Raw genomic sequence first — 22,797 nt, forward strand, 5'->3', positions numbered from 1 at the left:
AAATGGTTTTCTCCAACCCTGCTTAATTCAAATATGAAACAGGAAACTGTGATGTCGTGTCTAGTAAACCATCAAAAGCACTCTGTTTAAAATAGAGAAATTAAGTGAGCTCATTGCTGCTTTAAAATACCTTAATTTTTGGCGGAACACCTACCTATCTAGGAGTAAAAGGTTAATTAAATGAAAGCAAAATAGGGTTGTCACTTCTTCCTAAGTGCAGCAGTTGTTTTAGCAAATGAGTTCTTTCATAAGAAAAGATGAAAGATGTCATCGTACTAGTATGAGAATGATGTACACTGAAGATGTTACTTTGTTTACAACTAAAAAGTTCTTTAACTGTGGAACAAAAGAATAATAGAACTTGAGCATTCTACTAGTATCATTAGAGCAGTATTATTTTAATATCGATAACTGTATATGTACACACAGCTAATCACAACTGCATGTAACCAAGCAGCCATTGAGAGCACTTAAGGAAAACAAAATATTTCTCTGAGACTTTGACATGACAAATATACAAGTTCACTATCTAAACATTAAGTCATATTTTAAATGGATACTTTAAGCAAATGCTTCCTGTGCAACTGGAATGAAATATATGCTGATTTTAATGACAGTGATAGTAAAGTTGGTTACGTAATTCCAAGCCAGTCACCGTGGGTAAAATGATGAGCATTCATCTTCAGAGACAAAGTTTCTCAAGGGAAATTATTAGCACTATTAATGTGGTTAACATAAAAAGTTGGGGGGGAGGGTCAGGGAGGGAAGGAACAGCTACTTGGCTCTCACAGCAAAACTAGGTTCATTTTTTTTTTTTTTAGTCTTTTCTTTACAGGATTATTTTGCTGTAATTATTGGCAACAGTAAATAGTTACAGTTTCTTTTAAATAAAAACCGTATATTCTTGGAACTCCACTTTTACACTTTCACTTTCAGTGGCAATCCTAGTTTCTTTAGTTTTCTTTTCTTTATCACCAGTATCTTAGTTTTCTTCCAATAAATATGCCTAGCTGGGTAAGTACTAGAAAGCTGATAAGGACAAGGTGAGTTTTTCCCTTTTTCAACTCTCTGAAAAGAGCTTCACTTTATTAAGAAATTAGAACGGAGGGAAGGAAATGAAATAAAACACAAATTCTGGTTCTTTTCAGAGTTGAGTTTTCTGAAAGATCACACTGGTCTATACTATATTTTGGAACCAGTGCCTCTACTCTATTCAACAAGTTTTAAAAGATAATAAAGGGAGAAGAAAAGTAGGAGTGTTTCTACTTCTAAACCTTTATTTTAGGAAGTAAAGAAACTAGGAGACAGGTAAAGAGTGTATCCAAATGATTGCTAAAGCCCCTCTGTGACTAAGAAATGGGTAGCGGGATTATGTGTGACTTTGTTTTCTTCATTATACTTCTCTACATTTGCAAAAACACTGTTACAGTAAACACATGTTACTTTTATCAGCAGAAAGGAGGATTTAAGTGCTTTCCTATTTCCGGTTGCCAGGTCAGCCTCCTGATCCAGCTCTTAGTGGAGATCAAGAGCTTATACTTTCCCCCTAAACCCACACCACTGGCACAGTGCTGATCACGTTCCAGGCGCTCAGCAAGTCTGAACCGACTAATTAATTGATGTAGGGCTCCTTCACCTTTGTACAGCTCTGTACTTAAAACACTGTTCTTGAGGGTGTCTAAACACACTTAGAAAGAGCTGCTCTGGTTTTAAATGACATATAAATTCCCTACTGAAGCAACTTCTCTGTGTTCATCATCTCTCAAGAGCAGATGAGTAAGGTGACATTTTCATGTTACTAGTTAGAAGTGGTATGGAACAAAAAGCCACCAACTTCTGCGTTAGAGTTCTGTTCACTCTAAAAATAAGCTACTTGGGGAATCTCAGACATGATCCAGTCTTTACATTTTTATGAAGAGTGCTGCCTACACATTTCAATTGTAGATGTATTAAAATTGAGATTACTCCTTTTTCAAAGAGAGTGTGGGAAAGCAGTTGCCATCATCTCTTCAAGGTCAGGGCCTCTATCATCTTTCTACCCCTAGTACTTTGGCCAGTATGTGGGGCAGAGTAGGTACTAACTAACTGTTGAAGATGGAATGAATTAATTAGTCAATCAGCACTGCTACACATCTACTTTGTCATGAAGTGGACATATGTTTCAGGGAGAAGGATGGTTTAAAAATATTATTTATTCAAAATGTTAAGACAAAAAACCCTATCACTACCGAAGGTACAATAAAAGGGCAAGAATACATTGTTTTCTACAACATGTTAGGCACCTAAAACCATTTCATAAGAATATGTGTGGCAGATGATTAAAGGTGACGGCAAATAAAAACTTCTTAAGTTGACATCATTTTAACAAACAGGTGCATTCTAACATTGAATGCATAAAGCATAAAAAATTATCTTGAATAATAATGTCAACAGGTTATGAAAATTGTTCACCCCATGAAACAGAGATCGATTGCACCCTGAATCAAAATTCATGGCTTAAAGTGACGGTCTCTCTACAATCTCTAAGGAGTGCTTTCTTGGTTACTCTTCAGTGCTTTCATAATATTCTTTTTTCTTCTACTTTTCACAAATTTTGTGCTGACATATATATGTAACCCATGCCACCTTGCTAAAGCTAAGACAGCTATTGTATCCATAAAGCCACGGCACAGTGTCTAAATCAGGAGCTGAATATGTTCTTCTACCTTTTATCGGCTCTAAAAAATGCAGAGCAAACATTATCTATTGTTAATTACCTGTAAAGTAGGGCTTTAGCCACTTCCCCTGTTTCTAAGAGCCCTGAAGTGAAACCTAAAAGAAGTCACCCATTGTTTTCAATTGTGCAAGGGCCAGGAGCAAACAGGGCTCAAATTGCAGCTCTGAAAGGCCACAGGAAATTGGCATACCACTAATCTGCACTCAACTATTCAAAGAAACAAAGCCTGCATTCCAGCTGAAAAACTCACCAGCAGAAACCCAAGGCAGATCTGTTCAGTAAGGACCACAGAATAAATCTGCAGAAATAAAAGTTTTTAATTAGAGTGCTATGACACCTGGCTCTAGTTTCCTAGATCTGAGAGTGACTCGCATCATTTAGATTTCTACCTAGTCTTCCCAATTTTCTCCCACATGAGACTATATAATTAGAATCCTTCCTGCTTAATAACTTGAGCAGGGATGGGGGTTGGAAGAGACTATTTAATAAGAGGTCAACTGTTCACTACAGACAGCTGAGTTATGATAAACTGAAGTACTAAAATAATAAATCTAAGGTAATTTAAATTTACTTTTGTGTATTTGGGCTCTATACAACATTGTTTCTAAACCATAGGAATGGGATGCAATTCAGAAATTGGCCAGGTTATCTTTTATACAAAACAGCAAAATTTAAAACGAACCTTCCTGTAAATTCAAGTATGAAAATAGGGATTGTTTTTTCAACTGGATGTTCCATCACAGCAAAAGCCACGGGCAAAACATTGATGCCTCATCAGCTGGTGTGGAACGTCGACATGACCTTTCTTATATAGTGGGCACTGAAAAGACAGCAGAATGAACTATTAATAACAGAATCAGGGAAATTCAGTTCTATCTCTGACTTTATCAGTAAATGTGAAAATCATATTTCCTCCCTGTGTCAAATTTACTTAACTGTAAGACTAGACTGATAATTTAACATACTCCTCAACTCACAAGTATGTTGAAATCCAAAATGTTATAAACCTAGTTACTTATAGAAAATGTTATGTGCAATATACAATTTGAGATATTACTGTAGTTAGCAATAATAGTGCCTTGATCTGAGTGATAAATTAGATTACAAAATGTTATATATTAATATCTATACAAATATCATTCAAAGGTATTTATAGCCATAGTACATTTGAAAAAAAGGATGTTTTGAGGGGTTTCATACCTATGCCAAATTCAACAGTAAGAGTAAGGGATAGTTTAGTGACCTGGAGAAAAAGCATTAGCGTCTAAGAAGCTGAGAAGTGCTCTGTCATTTTCCAAGACTCCAAGTCAACTTAATATTAATTACTTTTAAGGATACTTTGGGCTCCTAATGGAGAAGACCAAGTGGTTTGCATTATGAGTAACTAAGAACAGATTAATAAAAATGAGGGAGCAGATAATTCCAGGCACTTCCATGTCAGGCCTATCTATTGGGGATGCTATAGAGAGGATGCATCACTACATTGGGTGAAAGGTGAGATAATTCTACAGCCTTGAATGTCTGTCTCCTCCCATGCCAAGGGTTTACTACCACAATTCTTAAAATTATTCTCCCCTGGAAACTTTAACATGATCAATGAGATTACCAAAATAGTCTGCACCAGATAATTACATGATTTTTTAGAATTCTATTTACTAGTATTTGCTAGACAAAAATGACTTTAAGTAGGATACATATCACATCAGAATATATATTTTATTAGTAAAGTAAATGGACCTATTGCTAGAAAAGCAGAAGCCCAATATGGGCTTTTATGACTCAATTGTAAAATGCAGGAAAAAATATCAATGAATATTTATTGAGTGGCTACTATGGGTAAAGCACCTTACGAATACAGGTAAATCTACAACATAATCCCAGTCTCAAAGAATTATAATATAGAAGGAGAGACAAGACATAAATATTAAAAAGTAAACATTAAAAGCAATGATCAGTTTATGGAATGTTGTTACTGAAGAATTTCTGGGAGAGATTATTTTGGCATGATCCAGTCAGAGAAGCAGGATTTAAAGCTAGCCATAAAAGAATAGGATGAAAAAGGCAAAAGCAGTTTCTGAGGTCTGGATCTGGAGGTGTGTTTTGGGGACAGAGAGTGAACCAATTCCACCGGATAGATTTATGTTTCAGAAAAGTAGGAGAGAAGGGTGGAAGGGCAGGCTGGGCGTTTGAAAGCACAGCCACAAATAACTAGTGCATGAATTTTAACTTAATCCTATAGTCAATGTAAAGAGTGACTTGCAGGACAAGAGGATAGGGCAAGAGGGAAGGAGAAAACTTGGAGAGTCAAAAAGCCGTACAGTCTGATGAACTGGAAAAGATTAATTTTTAATACGGTTATTTGTTATGCAGTCATGCTGTAGACCAGTAACATCATATGATAAATGACACAAATGTTTCCAACAGTAAATCATCATATTCCAACTAGGCAGCCACCAGTAGACACACATTTTCCATTGGGTCAAAAGGACCCAAAATTTTATTTGCACACAAAAATACAGTTGTGTGTTTTTTTCCCCTTGAGAAACTGTCCCATAGGTAACATTTGAACAGCCCCCATCGTGAAATCACCTCTCTATGCTCTGTGCTGCCTGCGGTTGAGTTAGTCATTTCTTGTGCCATAGGAAGGAGGTGACAGTTACTGCTTGGATACGTTTGTAGGGCATAACCTCAAAGGAACTTCCTCACACTCTATAGTAGAAAGGAATAAATGTTTGTTTTGAAAGATAAGCATGGGTAAGTAGGAAAAAATGCTCCAGGGCAAATACTTTTGAAAAAAATGCTTTATGAAAGAATGTTGTTTCTTTTTTTTTTTCAAAAAAGGCAAGTTCAAGCAGACTGTTTTTTTTTCAAGAGTATTGTCTACTATTCTTTTTTCCAAAATTTACCAGGCTTTACAATCTACACAAAACATATTATCCCTAAGAATTAAAAGATACCCCCCCAATTAAAATTTTTACGTAAGAAATTAAGGGACCACTTGGTACCTATTTCAGTGCCAAAGAGAAAACAATCCCATTATCTACATAGGGTGAGAAGAAATGTGGGCTTTCACACTTGACTTTTTTTGACTAAATTTTTTAAATCAAGCAATGCCAGCTTCCTCAAATTCAAGTCATATTGTTTTATAATAATCACCTCTCAAAAAAAAAAAAACATTTCCAAGTTACATGTGCCTCATACCACCTATAAAATATAGAAAAATTTTAACTCTGATACTATTATTTATAAACATTTCAAACCAAAAGAAAAAAAATGACCAATTCCAAACCCAAAATTATTTTGCCCTTCATATGTACAGCTTCTGTAAGAATTTGGATTTTACTGCATCAGCCTATTGTTAGGGTATACACTTTGGGAATTGTAATTAAACTCCCAAACTTCAAGTATAGACAAGGTCTAAAGAATGGAAATGGAAATAGGCCTTTTTAAAAGTATTTTTCATATCTTGTTCTCATTCAGTTGGTTCTATTTTCTACTAGCTGTTTAACCTTGAGCAAGTCATTTCACCTCTCTGGGGTTCAACATCCTTTACTTTAAAACAAAGGAAAGGAAGAAGTAAGGAGCTTTTAAGGTCTCTCCCAGATTTGGTTTGGAGTGGCTTCAAACTGTTCTGTAATACTAATTCCCTATCACCTAATATACATGTTCCCTAGCCACCCTCCTTCCTTTCTCCACCATCACCACCACCATCTATGACTTTCACAGACAGAGAAAAATACAGGGAATAAGGAAAACCAGGACATTGAAACTGTAAACTTTTTTTTTAGTGATACTTGAATGATTCAAAATGTCATGACTGAGTCGGGGAGTAGGGGAGCAGTGGAGGAAATGGCTCTAGACAATCAGGAGAAAATGGTTAGTTTCAGGAATTTTAAAGTTCTAGAATTTGGTATTTCTGACAACAAAGTTAAGATACATAATTCACTTTTCTGAGGGGTACACAATGAGCTCTGGGAAGTCAGGGTGGAAGAATGAATTAATAACTTAGTTTCTGTTTGATTTTCAAAGCCTTTGATTCTCTTGTCTGCCTTCTTGCTTCCTGCCTTCTGTCCACTTCATTACTCATTAACTGTTCCAAGAGAGACGTGGGCTAGGGGGGAAAGACACTTAAATCTGCACCATTAGGAGAATGCTCAGTGTGGAAAATGTTGGTCTGCTTCTCTGTTTCATGTACACAAATGTCGTCGCTGCCTTCCATGACCTGAGATGAGTTAGCCCAGTGCTGGGTCCCAAGGCTCCTCCCCATCCCATCCTCCCCACTGTCAGCTCAAGCCCGTCCCCTCCTTTCAGAGCCATCAGTCACCTCCAGCCACTGTGTGAACTACCTGGCTGTTCTCCCCCTCCCCCTCCAGTCCATCAGCACTACCCAGTGCTGCCTGGAGAATCTTTCTGAAACTCTAATCTGGTCATGTCACTCTGCTGATTACAATCTGTCAGTGGCTCCCTATCACCTACAGGATAGAGCTCACACTTTTTAACATGACATTCGCACTTCTCATGACTGGCTCCACTTTTTCCCACAGGCACCTCACACTCCAAACATCATAAATTACTTGCAATTTTCTCATCATGCCACGATCATTCCCACTAACATGCCTCTTTGTACTTTTCCGAAATGCTTTTCTCTCCTTTATCTACCTGATGCATTACTACTCATCTTTCAAGTCTACTCTATGAAGCCTTCTCTGATTTGCAAAGACAGATTTGGCTTTCTCCTCTCAGAGTGCTTCCATGGCCCCATAATAGCACCGTAATAGCACCAATCACATTGTTAGAAAGTTATGAATTACTGCTTGACGACTGGGATGCTGAGCACCTAAGATGTGGTTGTTGGATGAATGAACACATGGTCGACAAAGCCAAACTATTACTTTCTTTCAAAATCACCAATATTGTTGACATTAGAAACAGTATCAAAAACCCTGCAAAAACTAACATTCACTTCAGTTATTAATCTCAGCATCTTTCCTTACTCTGAAGCTTTTAAGAATAAATCTAGCAAGTCAACAACAAATATTTACTGAACTTCTACGCTACTGTAACAATCACTATTCCAGATACTAGATACCAGAAGTTAAACTGATAAATTTTAGTTTTGTCTTTCTTTTCTTTTATCTCCCCTAATTGAATTGTTTCTGGTACTAAAGGGCAAAACCTGAAAATGGCCAAAGGCAGATATGAAGGGGAAATTACAGGCAATTCCAAGAGCAGGTTTTACAAACCACAAAGTAACCAGTTAAAACTTCACATGCTCTGTAAATAACTCTGACACCAGCAGCTTTCTTTAGAAAGATAGGCCTCTCTACAGTTAGAGTAGAAAGCAGATTCTGGGTGGCCCAGAAGAATAAAATGTAATTCTGTTAAGGAATCAAATTTACTCACAGCTTCCACTGCAAATCCACAACATGCAAACTCTGTGAAGTAGACAGGACTAAGGTCTTGGACCCAATCTCTTTCCTTTCTGAAGCGCCTCTGAAGTACACAAAAGTTTAAACAACGGAATGTGGAAAGCAGAAGGTCTTTTGGCTGTGTGTATTATTTTGACTGGACTGACTGGTCAATCAGTTTTCATGAAGATATTTTCTTTATTTAATTACAGATTTTGTTAACAGACCATTTGTGCTATAAACGGAACACAGCCCATTTGTAATAAATTCTACTCCACCAGTTCATTTCTTATTAAGATTATTCCTTACTAAGAAATCCTCCATTTTTCTATCAGATCATAATTAATCTATAATCCATTAGTTTAAAAACAAGTTAAAAAGTTTCTAAAAATATCCTTTCTAAATATAAACACCAGCTTCTAGATTTTTATCTCTACCTACATGTGCCTCGAGCATTTTAATACCTCAATTAACAACTCTTCTAACACATTGGCCTCTGTTTTTTCCTCCACTTCATCCTTAGCTCCAAATCTCTCTAACTCCTGTCACCTCAGCTACCTATCAGCACAGACAAACTCCAGGTTTCCTCAGCATTTAAAAATGGCCCATTTTCTAAGATCTTGACTTGGAAATGCTCCTCCGTCCTCATCCTCACTGGAACCTTCATCCAATTCTTCTGGTCAGTCATTTTAGCAAATACTCAGGCAACTCCATAAAAATTTCTGACCTCTTTGAAATTCACCATTTCTTACTGGCCCAGGTAACACTAATTCTCTGCCTTATCTGTCCTTCTAACCAGTTCTATGGAACGTCTAGATAAAATCTGAAAGGCGTTCAGTGGTCCCCAAAACATTCCCTGTTCTATGAGCTTGAGCTCTCTCACCGCTCTTCGCCTGTTCTTTCATGCTGACCCTGCCATTAGGATTCCCTGTAACCAGCCATTCTAGGTCTCTGTTATACCAGTTAATTATACACCTTAACTATCAACAGAACACCATTTTCCTATTTACCAAAAACAGCGCAGACTTTCCTCTCCTCCCTCTCAAAATTCCATTATATCTTTCCTGCCTCTCTTATTTCTTTCTTTACACTGGGAGAAGAATCTTCTTGCCAAGGTTAAAGCTCCCCTTTGCGTTTTCTCTTCCATCTCCTCCTCCCTCTTCCAGACTGTGTTCCTTCAGCTATTCCCTCTGCCCCATCTCTCCCTCTCAACTGCTCTTACCATCTTCCTAAAAAAGGCTCAAATTTCTGCTATTCTAAAAATCCTCTCAGCTGTTGTTACCTGCCTCGTTACTTTTCTATCATCTCAAAATTTCTAGAATGAATAGCCTAAAGCGGTTACCTTCATGTCCTTCCTACTCACTCATTTCCTAATCCCATGCAATCTGGTTTTCACTACAGTTTCACCTAAACACTGCCCACCAAATTTCACTGGATATCTCTGCAGTATTTGAAATTTGATTACTAATTTCCATCTTGAAAGTTTCCACTTTTAGATTAAAAAACATACCAATCTCTGTTGCCTATGCTTCTTTGACCACCTCACCATCTATTGGCTGTATATTTTCCCTCTGCTCCCTAAATGTGGTCTGTTCCTAGCCTGCTTTTAATTCCATTCTTTCCCTTAGGGGTCTACACTACAGATCCCCTTTCACTCCCATGTGGATGACAGGCCACCACTAACCTCTCTTAAACTCTAGACTTTTTTTCACGATGATCTGCAGGCAACTCCTCCTGCACTTTGTGTTTAGCCCAACAGAACTCATAACTCGTCCCCCTCCACATACCCAAAACTAATTCTACCCAAGTCTTTTAAAAGAACTACCATTCTCCCATTTGCCTAGATCTAAAACCTCAATATTATTTTCAATTCTTTCTTCCATCTCCAATCCACATACAAATAATTACAAAGTCCTATAGCTTTGCCATCTACAACACTTGTCACGTTCACTCCCCTCCTTTCCATTCCTAACTTACAAGCTAGTTCACGACCCTACTATCTCTGGTTTTCTTCTTCTAAATTGGCTTTCTTATCTTAATCTCTGCGATTTTAATCTTCTGTAATTCCCCTACACATACCAATGATCTAACTCAGAGGCTCTTGACTGGCTGGGCTTTACAATCATCTGAGGTGCTTTTATTAATAAAACAAACAAAAGCCAAGGCCCACTCCCAGAGATTCTGATTAAACTGGCCTACAGTGGTGTCTAGGCACAGGCTTTTCTTCATTGGTGGTGGTGGTGGTGTCTTTTCCTCAGGTGATTTTAATGTACAGCTAAGGCTGAGAAAGAACCACTGCTGGCCAAACTGGAACTGAGTTTTCTCTAACACACACCTTGTTTTCTTATGTCAAATTTACTCAGCTAGTTTTGTCTGGCTCTCTTCTTACGGCACTTATTTCTCTGCTGTGGACTACCATTAATCCAGCGTACTTTAACAAATTTGTTCAATTTTATAACTTATAAACCAAGCTGAAACTTTCATTCAACCCCCACTCCCCTCAGTCAACCTCTCCTTCCTTCCTTCTAGCCATTTATCACATGTACATATGCAGCAAGTAGTTTCTTATAAAGTTTATTTTGGCTACTAGATCATGACTTCAGGCAATTAACTTTTCTGAACCTGAATTTTTCATCTCTAAAATAAAGAAACTGGATTAGATGGCCTTTAAGTTTCTTTCTACACAAAAATAATGATTCTATGCTTCATCAAATTATGATTCTGATTATTTATTTATTATTGTATTTTATTTAGTCCAGGTAGATTCTTAGACTACCTGGTGAATGATGCTTCCAGTATATTTCACCTAAATATCCAACAGTTCTAGGTTCTCTAATAGATTTTGCAATTAGAATTATTACCGTATCTCCTATGATTCTAACCAACATCATCTTGCCGTTTTTTTTTCTTTTGAGACAGACTTTTGCTCTGTCACATGGGCTAGAGTGCGGTGGCGTCATCATAGCTCACTGCAACCTCAAACTCCTGTGCTCAAGCTATCCTCCTGCCTCACACACCCTCCCAAGTAGCTGGGACTACAGGTGCATGCCACAATCAATGCCCAACTAATTTTTCTATTTTTTTGTAGAGACAGGGTCTCGCTATGTTGCTCAGGCTGATCTTGAACTCCTAGCCTCAAGGGATCCTCCTACTTCGGCCTCCCAAAATGCTAGGATTTCAGGCGTGAGCCACTGCACCCCGCCCAGACATCATCTTCTTAATAATGTAAAATGGAACATTTAAAGTAGCTTTTTAATCACTGTAATCCTAATGCAGCCAGAAAAATGGCAAGAAGTACCATCACACAAATTCTTAAATCTAGATGTAGAGTTAGTTACTATTACCTTTCACAAACTGATTAAATCAATCTGTTCTACTATCACTATGTAAACCCAGAGGAAACATACAAACTCAGCTTTCAAATTAAGCTGTTAATTTTAATGTATGAAAAACAATCATGGCAATGAAGTCATTTGCTACTTATTCCTGACAGCTAAGTGCAGATAAATATATGGAGAAAAACATTCCATTTCCTAAACTATGGTCAAATATATTAATTACGAAGGAAAGACTTTCTGATAAAGAGAATAGAACGGTAAAGGCTAACCACAGCTGCAGCAGAAAGGCACTGAGCTGGGCGCTAAGAAACGAAGAACATCTATATCAGATGAAAGAGTTCTGGTTCTACCCTAGCTATCATGAACAGTTTCTTACCTTCTCAAGCCATGCTTTTGTTTCTACTTCCTCAAAATGAAGACAGCTAGCTACGTAAATCAGTTCCAAAGTTGCCTGATAAAATCACCCAGGAAGCTTTTTGAAAATACAGAATACCAGGCCCCTCCGCTGGAGATTTCTTCTGATGTAGTCTGATGTAGTCTGAGCTATGACAGAGACTTCTGAATTTTTAATTTAACTAGTGACCTATTTGTTTTCATACAGGGTTGAGAAACATTAAGATACTCTGAGATCTATTTCTAGCTTTAGGATTCTACTGTATATAGAATAATGCACATAGTAGGTGTTCAATAAATATAGCAAATATAGAAGAATCAGTAACTGTCAGATGAATACATACATGGCTGTTTTGATTATGTCTAACCAGTTAAATAATGAAAAAAACAGCCTTCAAACTATCACTTGGCCAAAAGAAGGATTTAACGTTTTGTTTTCAAAATGTTTAAAAATACCAAACTCTCCTATAGTTAAAAAGAAAATGTATAGTGGGAAGTGGGGTAGAGCTGAGGATGAGAAGTGTCTAGACACTCTTTTTCTCTGTTTCAGTATTGTAATGTTTCAAAAAGGGACTGTTTTTTGTATAAAGAGCTATATATAAAATTTGCCATGAAATACATCACTCTACAAAAAAGGAAAGATTTAGGAAAAGGAGACATTTCAAAAATTAAATCAATCCTCTGGAAATTAATCATCTGAGTTTTGTTCCAATATCAATTTTAGGGTAAAAACATAATTAGTTTTTAACTCATTTCCTTTCACTTTAAAGACCACTATTTTTTGGTTTTAATTTTTATTTTTTTAGTTAATACCTGGAATATTCTATGGTTCAGATTTTGAAAACCATATAATTAGACTATATTTTCAGATTTCCTTAAACTTTCACAAAAACATGTCTACTTTTCACATTTCATTTTTCTGTTAGGTTACATTTTATAAACTGTTAACAGGAAACTACTCAATTGCAGAAATCCTGTATTGGTTTTCTTCACAATTAAATTATCTAAATAAGACTTCTTTGAAACAAAAAAATGTGGCAGTCAAAAAATATACTGCAAAGGAACCATTTAACAAAAATATCCATTCTGTCAAGCTGTACTAGTTGGGGAAGAAGGACAAATGTGTGGAATAAATAAATCTATTCGACATGTTATTTTTCATTCAGCAGTATTAAATAAATGGCAGTGGCATTGTAAGAAATCCCATCTGACTCTTTCAAAGTCTTAGCACTTTAAGATGACCAGAATTAGATTCAAAAGCCTTGGACTCACAAGCACTTATGACACGTTAGGACACATCCTAATATTTTTTCTTCCTAGGTTTATAAACCATCACAAAAGAGCAAGTTTTGAATCAAAGCATTTGTTTATATTTTGCAATCTGACAAGCCTCTGTTAGAAATCTGAACTCTACCCTAGTGCTATTTCGAAGTACGGACCTAACATTACGGCAGAGTTCACACAGAGCACTAGGAAAAGCAGACCACTATCTCAGTGTTTTAATTTTAATGTATTCTGCATATAGCCAGAAGTTAAAAACTCCACAGCATACTTCATTCTCATACAAGTTATAAATTTCTTTCAATAAAAGGTATTGCTTCTTAGTCTAGTTATTGCAGCTAAAGAGAGCTCTTATATCAACTTTTAGTTATACTAAGTGTCTGAAAAATAACAGAAAAAAAACCCACAGTATTTTGGGGGAGTCTCTGTTTATATACGTCATTAAGGAGCCAAATCTCAATGAAATACTCTATAAATATTAAGGGACCAGTGATGACATCACATAACTTGAGTACGAGAGGAAAATACTCAAGTTCACAATTTAAAATACTAGATTATGACCTAGCTTCCAAAACACATTCATCTTTTAAAATCCTCCTGCTTTCAGAGCATAAAGAAAATGTGACATTTGATGGATCAAATGGATCAAATGTCACATTGCCAACAAATAGGTTTAGTGGCTTAATGGGAAAGCATTAAAACAGATTTCTACCAATTATACCCTGTCTACTACATAAAACAAAGTCAAAGCCTATTTACGAAGAACAAATACACACTCCTAAACTAATAACCAAATCATCTATGAGTGATTGACCAAAACAAAAAGCTGGATTAAGAGTTTTGATAACCTAGGTTCAAATTATGTCAATATCTTATTCTCAAATGCAGATAATTATTATCATTTAGTCATAGGAAGTCATAGGGAGACTCAGTGAGACTGAGTTTAAATATTTATAACCAAAAATGTTATCAGATCCAAAGATTCTAACTATGTAGTGGTTTCACCAGACTGAAAAATAAGCTTTAAAGTATTTACTTTTTCCATATAAAGTTTTAGGCCCTCAGATTTCTTATTGCCCAGGACATGAAAAGGCATAATTTGGTCAGGCCACATAAACTTACTAAAGGAAGTGAAAAAGTATGGACAGAAATGTTTTTAAAACATCTCTGTGATAATGTTAACTATTTATTCTTTTGGTGCACTCTAACTTCCAGAATGCTTTATTAAAGTGAGAGTACCAGAGACTCCTGTCTACAGAACTAAGTTCATTAAGTCTTGCTGATGAGATTAATTTCTGATTAACCCAAGAGAGTTAAGATAAACATTTTTTAAAACTTACACTGTGGATATGTCCCATTTGAAGAAACTATGACATACACAAAATCTCATGTTTACAAAATAGCCAAAGTAGGGAGTGATTTAGTTAATATTACAAAAAATTGTCACTTTTATAAAGTAATTCACTTTGGCATTTGTTGAAACAGTTTGGATTACAAAATTTTGATTAACGCACTTTCCACCTAGCTCATAATTTGAGCTCACCTGTGTATAAATTCAATATCTTAAGGGAAAGAAGTAAAATGGGTGTGTAGGAAGAAAAAGTCAAAACAAACAAAAACCACCATAATAGTACAGGTTAATGAATGAAGAAATCAAGAGACAGTTTCAATAATTAATATATTTTCTGCATTATAGTTAACATATGTACTTTCGTGTCACCTTATTTTCTGTTAAGTATTGATATTTTGTTATATTCAGACATGAGTACATTTCAACAGTCTTTTGCAATAAATATCATAAAATAATAGAGATTCCCATAATAAATATTCTTTACAATAAAAAAGTTTAACAGACTTTTGTCTTAAAAATAGTCAGAATTCAACTTTGTGATTTATACATAAAATATACAAAAAGCACCACAATTTGTGGTTAAGGCAATGAAAACACAGAAAAGATTAGAATTAGCTGTGAACTAAGCAAGGGGCCAAAAGGACCGTTAAGGAGCCAAGATCACTTTAGGCAGCATAGTTCTGTGACACCTATAGATTGATCAGCTATAAATATCAACTTCAGTTATCCAAGTGCCCTCAACGACAACAAAAATTTGGTGGAAGAGCGTGGGGTATGGAAGGAAGGTGGTTGAGTCTTTCACAAATATGAAAGCTAAAGATGAGCAAGATACAACCAATATATCTCCAATGTGAAGATGTACATTGTAAAGCGAATCTAAAATTACATAAAAAGAAAGAAAAAAAAGAAACACCTGGCATCTCCAGGGTAAGATAATGCCAAAACTGAGGGAAGAGAACTTTGAGGGACAGACAAGGAGAGAGCAGTGGTTAAAGGAAAATTTTCTGTTATAACAAAAATATATCCCCCATGCTACTTAAGGGTCCAAAGCTAGGAAAATAGCCCTAACTGGAAATAGATTTAATACATAGCTTATTTAAGCAATTAAACAGTTGTTTCTTTAAAAACCAACTTCCCTGCTCCCACAGTACCCAATCAAAAACAGCTCTAAATCACCATAGTCTGGGTGTGGGTGTATATTCACATATACAACTTTGGAAAAGTTGCTTGCAGAACAAAAAGGCTACACAAAAGCCCACCGGCTCTTAATACCCTCTTCTCCAGTGGATGGCAGGGGCTTTTGCCATAAGTGGGAGCCAGGTGCAGTTTCACAGTCCACTCTTACTGAAGATCATCCATGAGAGAAGACTAAAATCCATGAGTCAACTCTTGAGAACAGGGAAAGAGAAGGTAGGAAACGGGGAAAAATTCTAAAGAAAAGAAAACCAGTATCTAATAGGATCTTTTTTAAGAGCCACAACTTAAAAGCTGTAAGTTCAGGAGGTGCCATCCACTTCCAAAAATCATGATGGTTTACCCTGACCCCGGGAGGGGCAGCTCTCCAGCTTACAATAGACAGTGTTGGAGTTCTTACATCTGCACCCTGGGCGATGGATCCAGTCATAACAGCCCCTGCACAGCTTCAGGCATCCCTTAGCAGGAGGATAACAGAGTAAGCAAGGTAAAAATAAAGACATGGCTCCCATACACAGGTATCTAGAGCAGCAGTGGGACTGTGAACAGGAGCAAGGATTATCCGAGTAAGAATCCCCTTCGTCGTCATTGGAGCAGTGGTAGAAGATGCCCTTGACTAAGCACATGCAGGTTCCATATTCCACCATGCTCTCGGCAGAGCAAAGGCACTGCCGGTTACAGGCCAAACAGGATGGCAGAGTCCTGGGAGCTGTGCATTCTCCACACTTGCACTTCCCACACTGTTCGCAAATGAACTTGTGCTGTGTCAGGTCCTCTTTCAAGGAACCCTTCAAGTCATCCACAATCAGTTGCTTGGGCTGAGTCCGGATTGCCCTTTCAGACCTATGACCAGGGACTGGTCTGGTTGGTGGCGACCTTAATAACAGCCCCTGCTCAGAAGAGGCACTGCTGTTGCTCCCAGAACTGGCTGCACTTCCAGTGCTGGTCGATCTGCTCAAAATGGGGCCCCTGGCATTATTTGGGAGTCCTGCATGTCCCAGGTGGCTTGTAGGTCTATGCTCATAGTTATTATTCACATTAATTGGTATGATTTCATGAGTCCTTTCGTGCTTTTCTTGTCTTGGTGCTGTCCGAGGAGCAGGTCTTTTCACCACTGAAGGCCCTTCTGTGTATTCATTGCTGCCTCTGATGGCCTTGATCTGGTCTAAGGACAAAATAGCAGCAGGCTGAACCTCTCTCTCATAGTCTGATCTCTGACGGCTATCCAAAGAAGGCTGCTGGATCACAACTAACGAACTGCCACTGCCATGTTGATTTTGGGGATCCATGTGTAGTGATCACGAATTCTGGCAATCAGTGGAAACCTGGCATGCATCTGAAATCCTAAAAGGAAATCAAAGATGAAAAAACAGAGAGAGAAAAAATAAATGACAGAAAGCATTTTTTGACGGGAAAAATCCTGTCAAGTCACAAACTGCCTAAACCACCTAGTAATGATCTCCTTCACCAGCGGATTACAATGATGCTGGGGTCCTGGCCAGAGTCCAATTCCAAAAGAGGCTGGGGACCACATCACAGAAGAAGAACGTAAGCAACAGACCCCATGCCATAAAAACTGAAAGTTTTTCCAACGTTTGAGAAGCGGAATCAAGAGGAAGTAATGCCTTCCTGTTTGTGAATTTAACAAATAATTAAAATGGAGTATGCCTTGGTAGGGAACATTGAGTATAAACAGTGGAATAGCTCTCATGTAAAGAAAGCTCAGTGTAAGCTCATCAGTGGTTTTCCATAAAGGAAAATGTCTACTGTTTAGAAAATTGAAAATGGCTTTGTTGCTGTTGCCTTTTTCCTGTTTGTGTGCTATTACAAGCATTAGATTAATAATGAAAAATTAATCAAGGCATTTTTAAAAAATTGAGATTCCACATTAAAATGAAATCTCAAAATATGGTGATTTTCAGCAGCAATCAGGATTTTAAAGCAACTCATTATTTATCTGAGATACAAAAAAGAATGTATGAGGAACACAACAGTTCTTGGTGTTTCATATCCACTAACACACACACACACACACACACACACACACACACACGACTCAATGTATAGTTCTGTGAATATTGTAACCGAGAATTCACATTTGAAATCATGAAATGATTTTTTTAAAGCTTACATAAGAGCTCACTCACATAACAAGATAACTTTTATGCACAAATAAGCATTAGGCCTTTAAAGCAGCATGGGGAAATCCTGGCAGTTTTAATTATCTGTATTTCCTCTAATTTAAAAATCTGTATTTAATGACAGACCTTCATTTTCAAAAGCATTGCCAACTCTGAATCAATGTGCTTCTTGTAATAAAACAAGTACACTAATATCCTGATAAAAATAAACATTTGTGTTTCCATACTAATAGTAAATTATTTCTAATTTATAACGTATTCTTCATAAAACAAACTATCAAACATAAAAACGTTGCCATTTTCATCCAGTGGTAAACTAGAATATTTTTCACACAAACTCCTTCCAAAGTCTACAAGTTCGATCCAATTCAAGAATGAAAAGACAAAAATGCCCATTCTCCACTACAACGCTGAGCCAAAACCACAGGTTTAACAAATAAAGAGAATGAAGTCCATTTCCTACATTAACTAACGTCCCTAGAATATGCCTTACATGTTAACTGTTTAGAGTTATCCTTATTTTCACAAGTCAGCTCTCCCAGGTTTCCACTTAACTCTACCTGCTCTGCACACGAGGAGAAACACATTGATAACCTGAAGGGTCTAGTCCTGGAGTCCTTAAGGGCTGTTAAAAACGACTAATCGTTACTCCTGCACAGTATCATTGCTCCTCTCAAAGAGGTTTTTAACCCAGTGCTTTGAAAGCAAAGGATATCTCAAAGTGCTGTCAGATTCCACACGAAAGGCAAAACCGTGCAGAAGGATTTGAATAGTGTAACCCAAAACTCCAGGCGCAATTTAAATTTGCATTCTAAATGATAGTTGTAATGAAGTTCAGGCAGGCTGGTAAATTAAGGTGCCAGATCAAAATTAAAAGCAATGAAAATCCACCACCTCTGATCCGAAGAAATGCCCATGTTCAAGCAGTGGCAGTCCTCGATCGATCCCCAAACAAGCTCACACGCTCTCGGGCACACAGTTTTCCCCAAGAAAACAAGAATCGAAGTAGAATACCTTTTCGGACAATCCCATCACATCCTAAGGATCCCCGTGGATTTCAATCACACTTTTTGCGCAGCCTACCAAGGTTTCTGACAAATCCTGAAGAGCCTTCCGAGTTAACGCGGGCGCCCAAAGCAAGCCCACGGTCCGGCCGATCACAAGCAAGCCTCGGTCTACACTTTAAAGCAAGCGCTTGATTCATCGAGGGCCGGAGAGAGATAAACCCGGGGCGGCGGGGAAGCGGCGCCACATTGCCAGTTACGACAGTGGAGCTGCGCCCTCTGCAATCCGCACAGAGAGGAGCGGTGCATAAATAGTTGACGGAGAGGAAGGAAAAGGAAAAAGTTATGAATGAAAACAAGTTTTCTCTCTCTCTCTCTCTCCGGCAGGAGGAGGGGAGGAGGCTGAGGTTACCATTACCTCAGGAGGGCGGACTTCCCCACTTTTAAAGTGGCAGTGCCCTCTCCCCTCCCTCGCCTGTGCACTGCCCTCAAAACAAAGTTGAAGCTGGCGTTGGCGCAGACTCACTTTGTCGAGGGGTAACCAGCGGATCCCGGGGTTTGCCTCCCGACACACACAAGCGCGCGCACACGGCCTCTCCCGGTCCCACGGCTGAGGACCGACTCCTCTGCAGAAAGCCCTCGGGTGCCCAGGCCAAGCAGTGCCTCCGCCCCCCCTCCCCGGGGTACACCCCCCAAGGCTTGAATTCATTTTTCGCGTAGAGGGTTCCTCCGAGCGGACAACCCGGGCCACCGCTCCAGGCAACTGGGGCCCGTGAGACCGCAGCCCCGAGCGCCCCCGGGGCCGGGGGCGGCGGGAGGGGCCGCGCGGCGCAGGCGGCGTCCCTGCCCCCTCTCCCCCGCCCCTCCCGCAGCCGGGCCGGGGCCGCCGCGGCGCGGAGTCCGCACCTGCCGCTCGGGGCGAGTCCCGCCAGCGCAACTCCCGCCCCCGCGGGGCCGAGGGCGGCCGGCGCACACTCACCTAGGCCGAAGCGGGGGCGGGGGGCCGAGCCGTGCGACCCGGCCCAGGTCCGCGGCGGGCGGCGGCGTGCACTCGCCGCATCAACCGCGGCGGGGAGGACGAGGAGGCATCGCGGGAGCTGCGGCGAGTCGGCCCGCGGCCTCCCCCGCCCCCGCCGCCGCCGGGCAGGAGCGCTCCCCGCGGCCCCCTTCCGGCTGCGGAGGGCAACTCTCCCGCGACTCCGCTTTGCGCGGCAACGATCCCTCACAGCTCGCGTTCGCCGGGCGGCTCAGGGACATCCACCTCTGGGGCTTTTCTCCGGCAGCCCCCGTCCAAGAACCGTTTTAAAAAAGAATCCTCTCGGGAGGGCTCTTGGCGTCTCTCAGAAGAGCGAGCAGGGGCGCGGCGGAGAGAAGCGAGGTGACCGGCCCGCTGACTGGCACGGTGTGCTCAGAAGAGCGTGCTTCCCGAGTTCAGATCACTCACTCCTCGCGGGGAAGGAAGGAAGGGGTGGCGGCCTCTGGACGAGTGAAGATCCACGTCACGGGCGTTCGAGACTGCGCGGCGCCCGGGACGGGGCTCGAACCGGCGTCGTCGGGCGGGTCAGGGAGCGGCGCAGGTCCCGGTGGGACCCCGGAGCACGTGCCTGCGAGGCCGAGGCCGCCGCTGCCGGGTCGGGGGGTAGTGGGGATTTTTTTTTCTTAACCAGCTTTGGTGGGGGGGGGCTTATGAAGGGAGCGAGGTTTGGGGGTCCTTCTCAGGGCCGGCGTCGTCCCTTGTCCCCCGCACACGCTGAGGCACTTTCCCGGTCCCGCACGCTGGGCAGGTGGGGGCACGGCGTCCCCGGGAACTCCGGTGCTGGCAGGTCAGCCTCTCCCGGGCAGCGCTCACTCCCAGTCCTCCGACCTTGCGGCTCCAGGGCCGGAATCCCTGCGCCAGATGATTAGAGACAGAAACACATGAATTTCCCTTTCTTCCCTGGCACTTGGACGCGCAGCGCGCCCCGCCACCCCGGCAAAGCGTGGAGCGGGGCGGGCCGCTCACCAGCTCGCCCGCAGCCGGCTGCCATGTGCTCCCTGTTGCTGCTCCCAGTGATTGACAGGCCGGCGCACAGGCGGCGTGTCAGCATTGAACCAAGTAACATGCAGCCCTGCACGTTTTTGCCCAAGTGTTCGTGCCTTCCGAGTGCCTAGGATTTCAAACAACGTTCAAGCAACGCCTCTGCGCACTGGAAATCAATACACAGAGACGGGAAATTCAGGTTTTAAACCATTGCTTCGCTCGGGATTCGGTCGCCAACAATGCCTAAACACACACGCGTTTGGTCCACACACTGAGTGCCAGCCCCTCTTCGGCATAAACGGCCCTGTGTTTCACACATTCGATCGTTTCAGACTTTAAACTTGTTACTGTTCTGTTAAGGAAAAAAAGGTGAAAGGGACCCTTTTTGTTTTAGCCATAGCATTTACTTTAAGAGCATTAGTTTTAGCAGTGGGAATGCTACTGGTGTTTTGAAATGCAACCAGTAATCTTAGCTCTAAAGCGAGTTCAAAGAAATGTTCAGTTCCTTGGTAAAAGCCAACATTTCTCACCTTATCTTTCCTAAAATGTCTACGGAATGAAACGAAGGAAAACGGTTCTTACCTAATGCAAAGATTGGAAATTGCTTTTCAGGCACATTTACAGCGACTGTAGCTGTTCCTTATCCAGGGCAGGGAGCTCTGTCTGCTGCTATCGCTCTGCAAACCACTGCGTGCTTTACAGAGGGATCCCACTCCGGCTCCGCAGAATTTCAGCTACTCGCCTCCACCTCCACCTCCAGTCCAGGACACGCCTCCAGTGATATCATGTGTCAATCACACGGGCTGCCCGAAAACCTGGAACAGGATTTCCTCAACTGTCGTTTCCTCTTTCGTTTGTACATTTCCTTATAGACTCGTGTAATAAACATCCTCTAAATCTTCGGGATTGCCTCTAAAAATTCTGCAAATGCAGTTTATCATAAAGGAAAACATTCGAATTTAGTTAGCAGCTTTTAGTTACTGATCTGAATTAAAAGGATTGGTGGACCCCACCCTTAAAGCTGACTTGGAAAAGAATTGTGAAGAATAAAAGAAGATGAAACAAATTGTATTACTTCTGATCAACTAGAAGGAAAATGCATATTGACATAAAAAAGATATTTACATAACGTTACAGTTCCTATTTAAAACAGTTCAGAATATGTGAAATCTCCAAGTTCAAAAGGTGGCACTCCTTACTACAAATATAATATAAGGATGTGTCATAAACGTGAAATTCCTGCTGTAGGTTTTTAAATAATTGGTTTATCTTGGCTTGTGATATAATTTCCAAAAAATCAATCACATGAAAAAATCCAAAGTTTCTTCAATTTTATAATACATTTGTATAATTCTGCAAAAAAACACCCAACTTGTTTACTATTAAAATCAACTAAAAGACAATTAATTAAAATGAAAAAATTTACTCAGAAGTTTTATTATTCTTAATAACGTGATGTATCACTGAAAAAACACTTTAATAACTAGGAAACTTGCTTTTTGCTTTCTTACAAACTATGGGATTTTAGACATTTATCATCAAAATCATGTAGTTCATGCTGAGTGAGGGTAACTGTATGTGAAATTTAAGGTTCTATAGACACTTTTAAAAGGTACCTAAAACTTGAAAACTTTTTATTAACTATAGTTTATAGTTAGTAAAAAGAAATTATTTTTCCAAGTACTACATATCAGAAGTAGCTTAAAGTCTTTGGCAAAACAAACAAAAACAAAATTCTAAAATCTAAATCATATATAAATATGAGTATGGAAATTTTCAGTTCAAAGTAATTTTTTAAAATCTCCTTTATAATAGCAAATGATTCTGTTGAAACTTCACATACACACACACATGCACATGTATATACATATATACACATATATTAGACTTTCAAATATCTGAGCACTTTCAAAAATTAAAGTTGTGTTTGGAATTGCCTCTAAGGAACCTA

General features: G+C 39.7%; 1 protein-coding gene across 7 annotated transcripts in view; it reads right to left on the bottom strand.

Moving 5' to 3' along the window:
- SPRY1 (sprouty RTK signaling antagonist 1) overlaps window positions 1–21,583 on the bottom strand; it is a 60,406-nt gene extending 38,823 nt beyond the window's left edge. Inside the window, exons 1-3 of one of the 7 annotated variants that reach the window (XM_045552313.1) lie at window positions 21,429–21,581; window positions 19,806–20,714; window positions 14,801–17,025 (exon numbers count right to left, since the gene is read on the bottom strand). In XM_045552313.1, the coding sequence (XP_045408269.1) occupies window positions 16,011–16,970 (960 nt within the window). In that variant the 5' untranslated portion in view covers window positions 16,971–17,025; window positions 19,806–20,714; window positions 21,429–21,581 and the 3' untranslated portion in view covers window positions 14,801–16,010. The other 6 variants (XM_045552315.1, XR_006735404.1, XM_045552316.1 and 3 more) reach the window with 6 other exon arrangements.
- Window positions 21,584–22,797: the final 1,214 nt, after the last annotated feature.

Source organism: Lemur catta, chromosome 5, assembly GCF_020740605.2.
Source record: "Lemur catta isolate mLemCat1 chromosome 5, mLemCat1.pri, whole genome shotgun sequence".
NCBI classification, from domain to species: Eukaryota; Metazoa; Chordata; class Mammalia; order Primates; family Lemuridae; genus Lemur; species Lemur catta.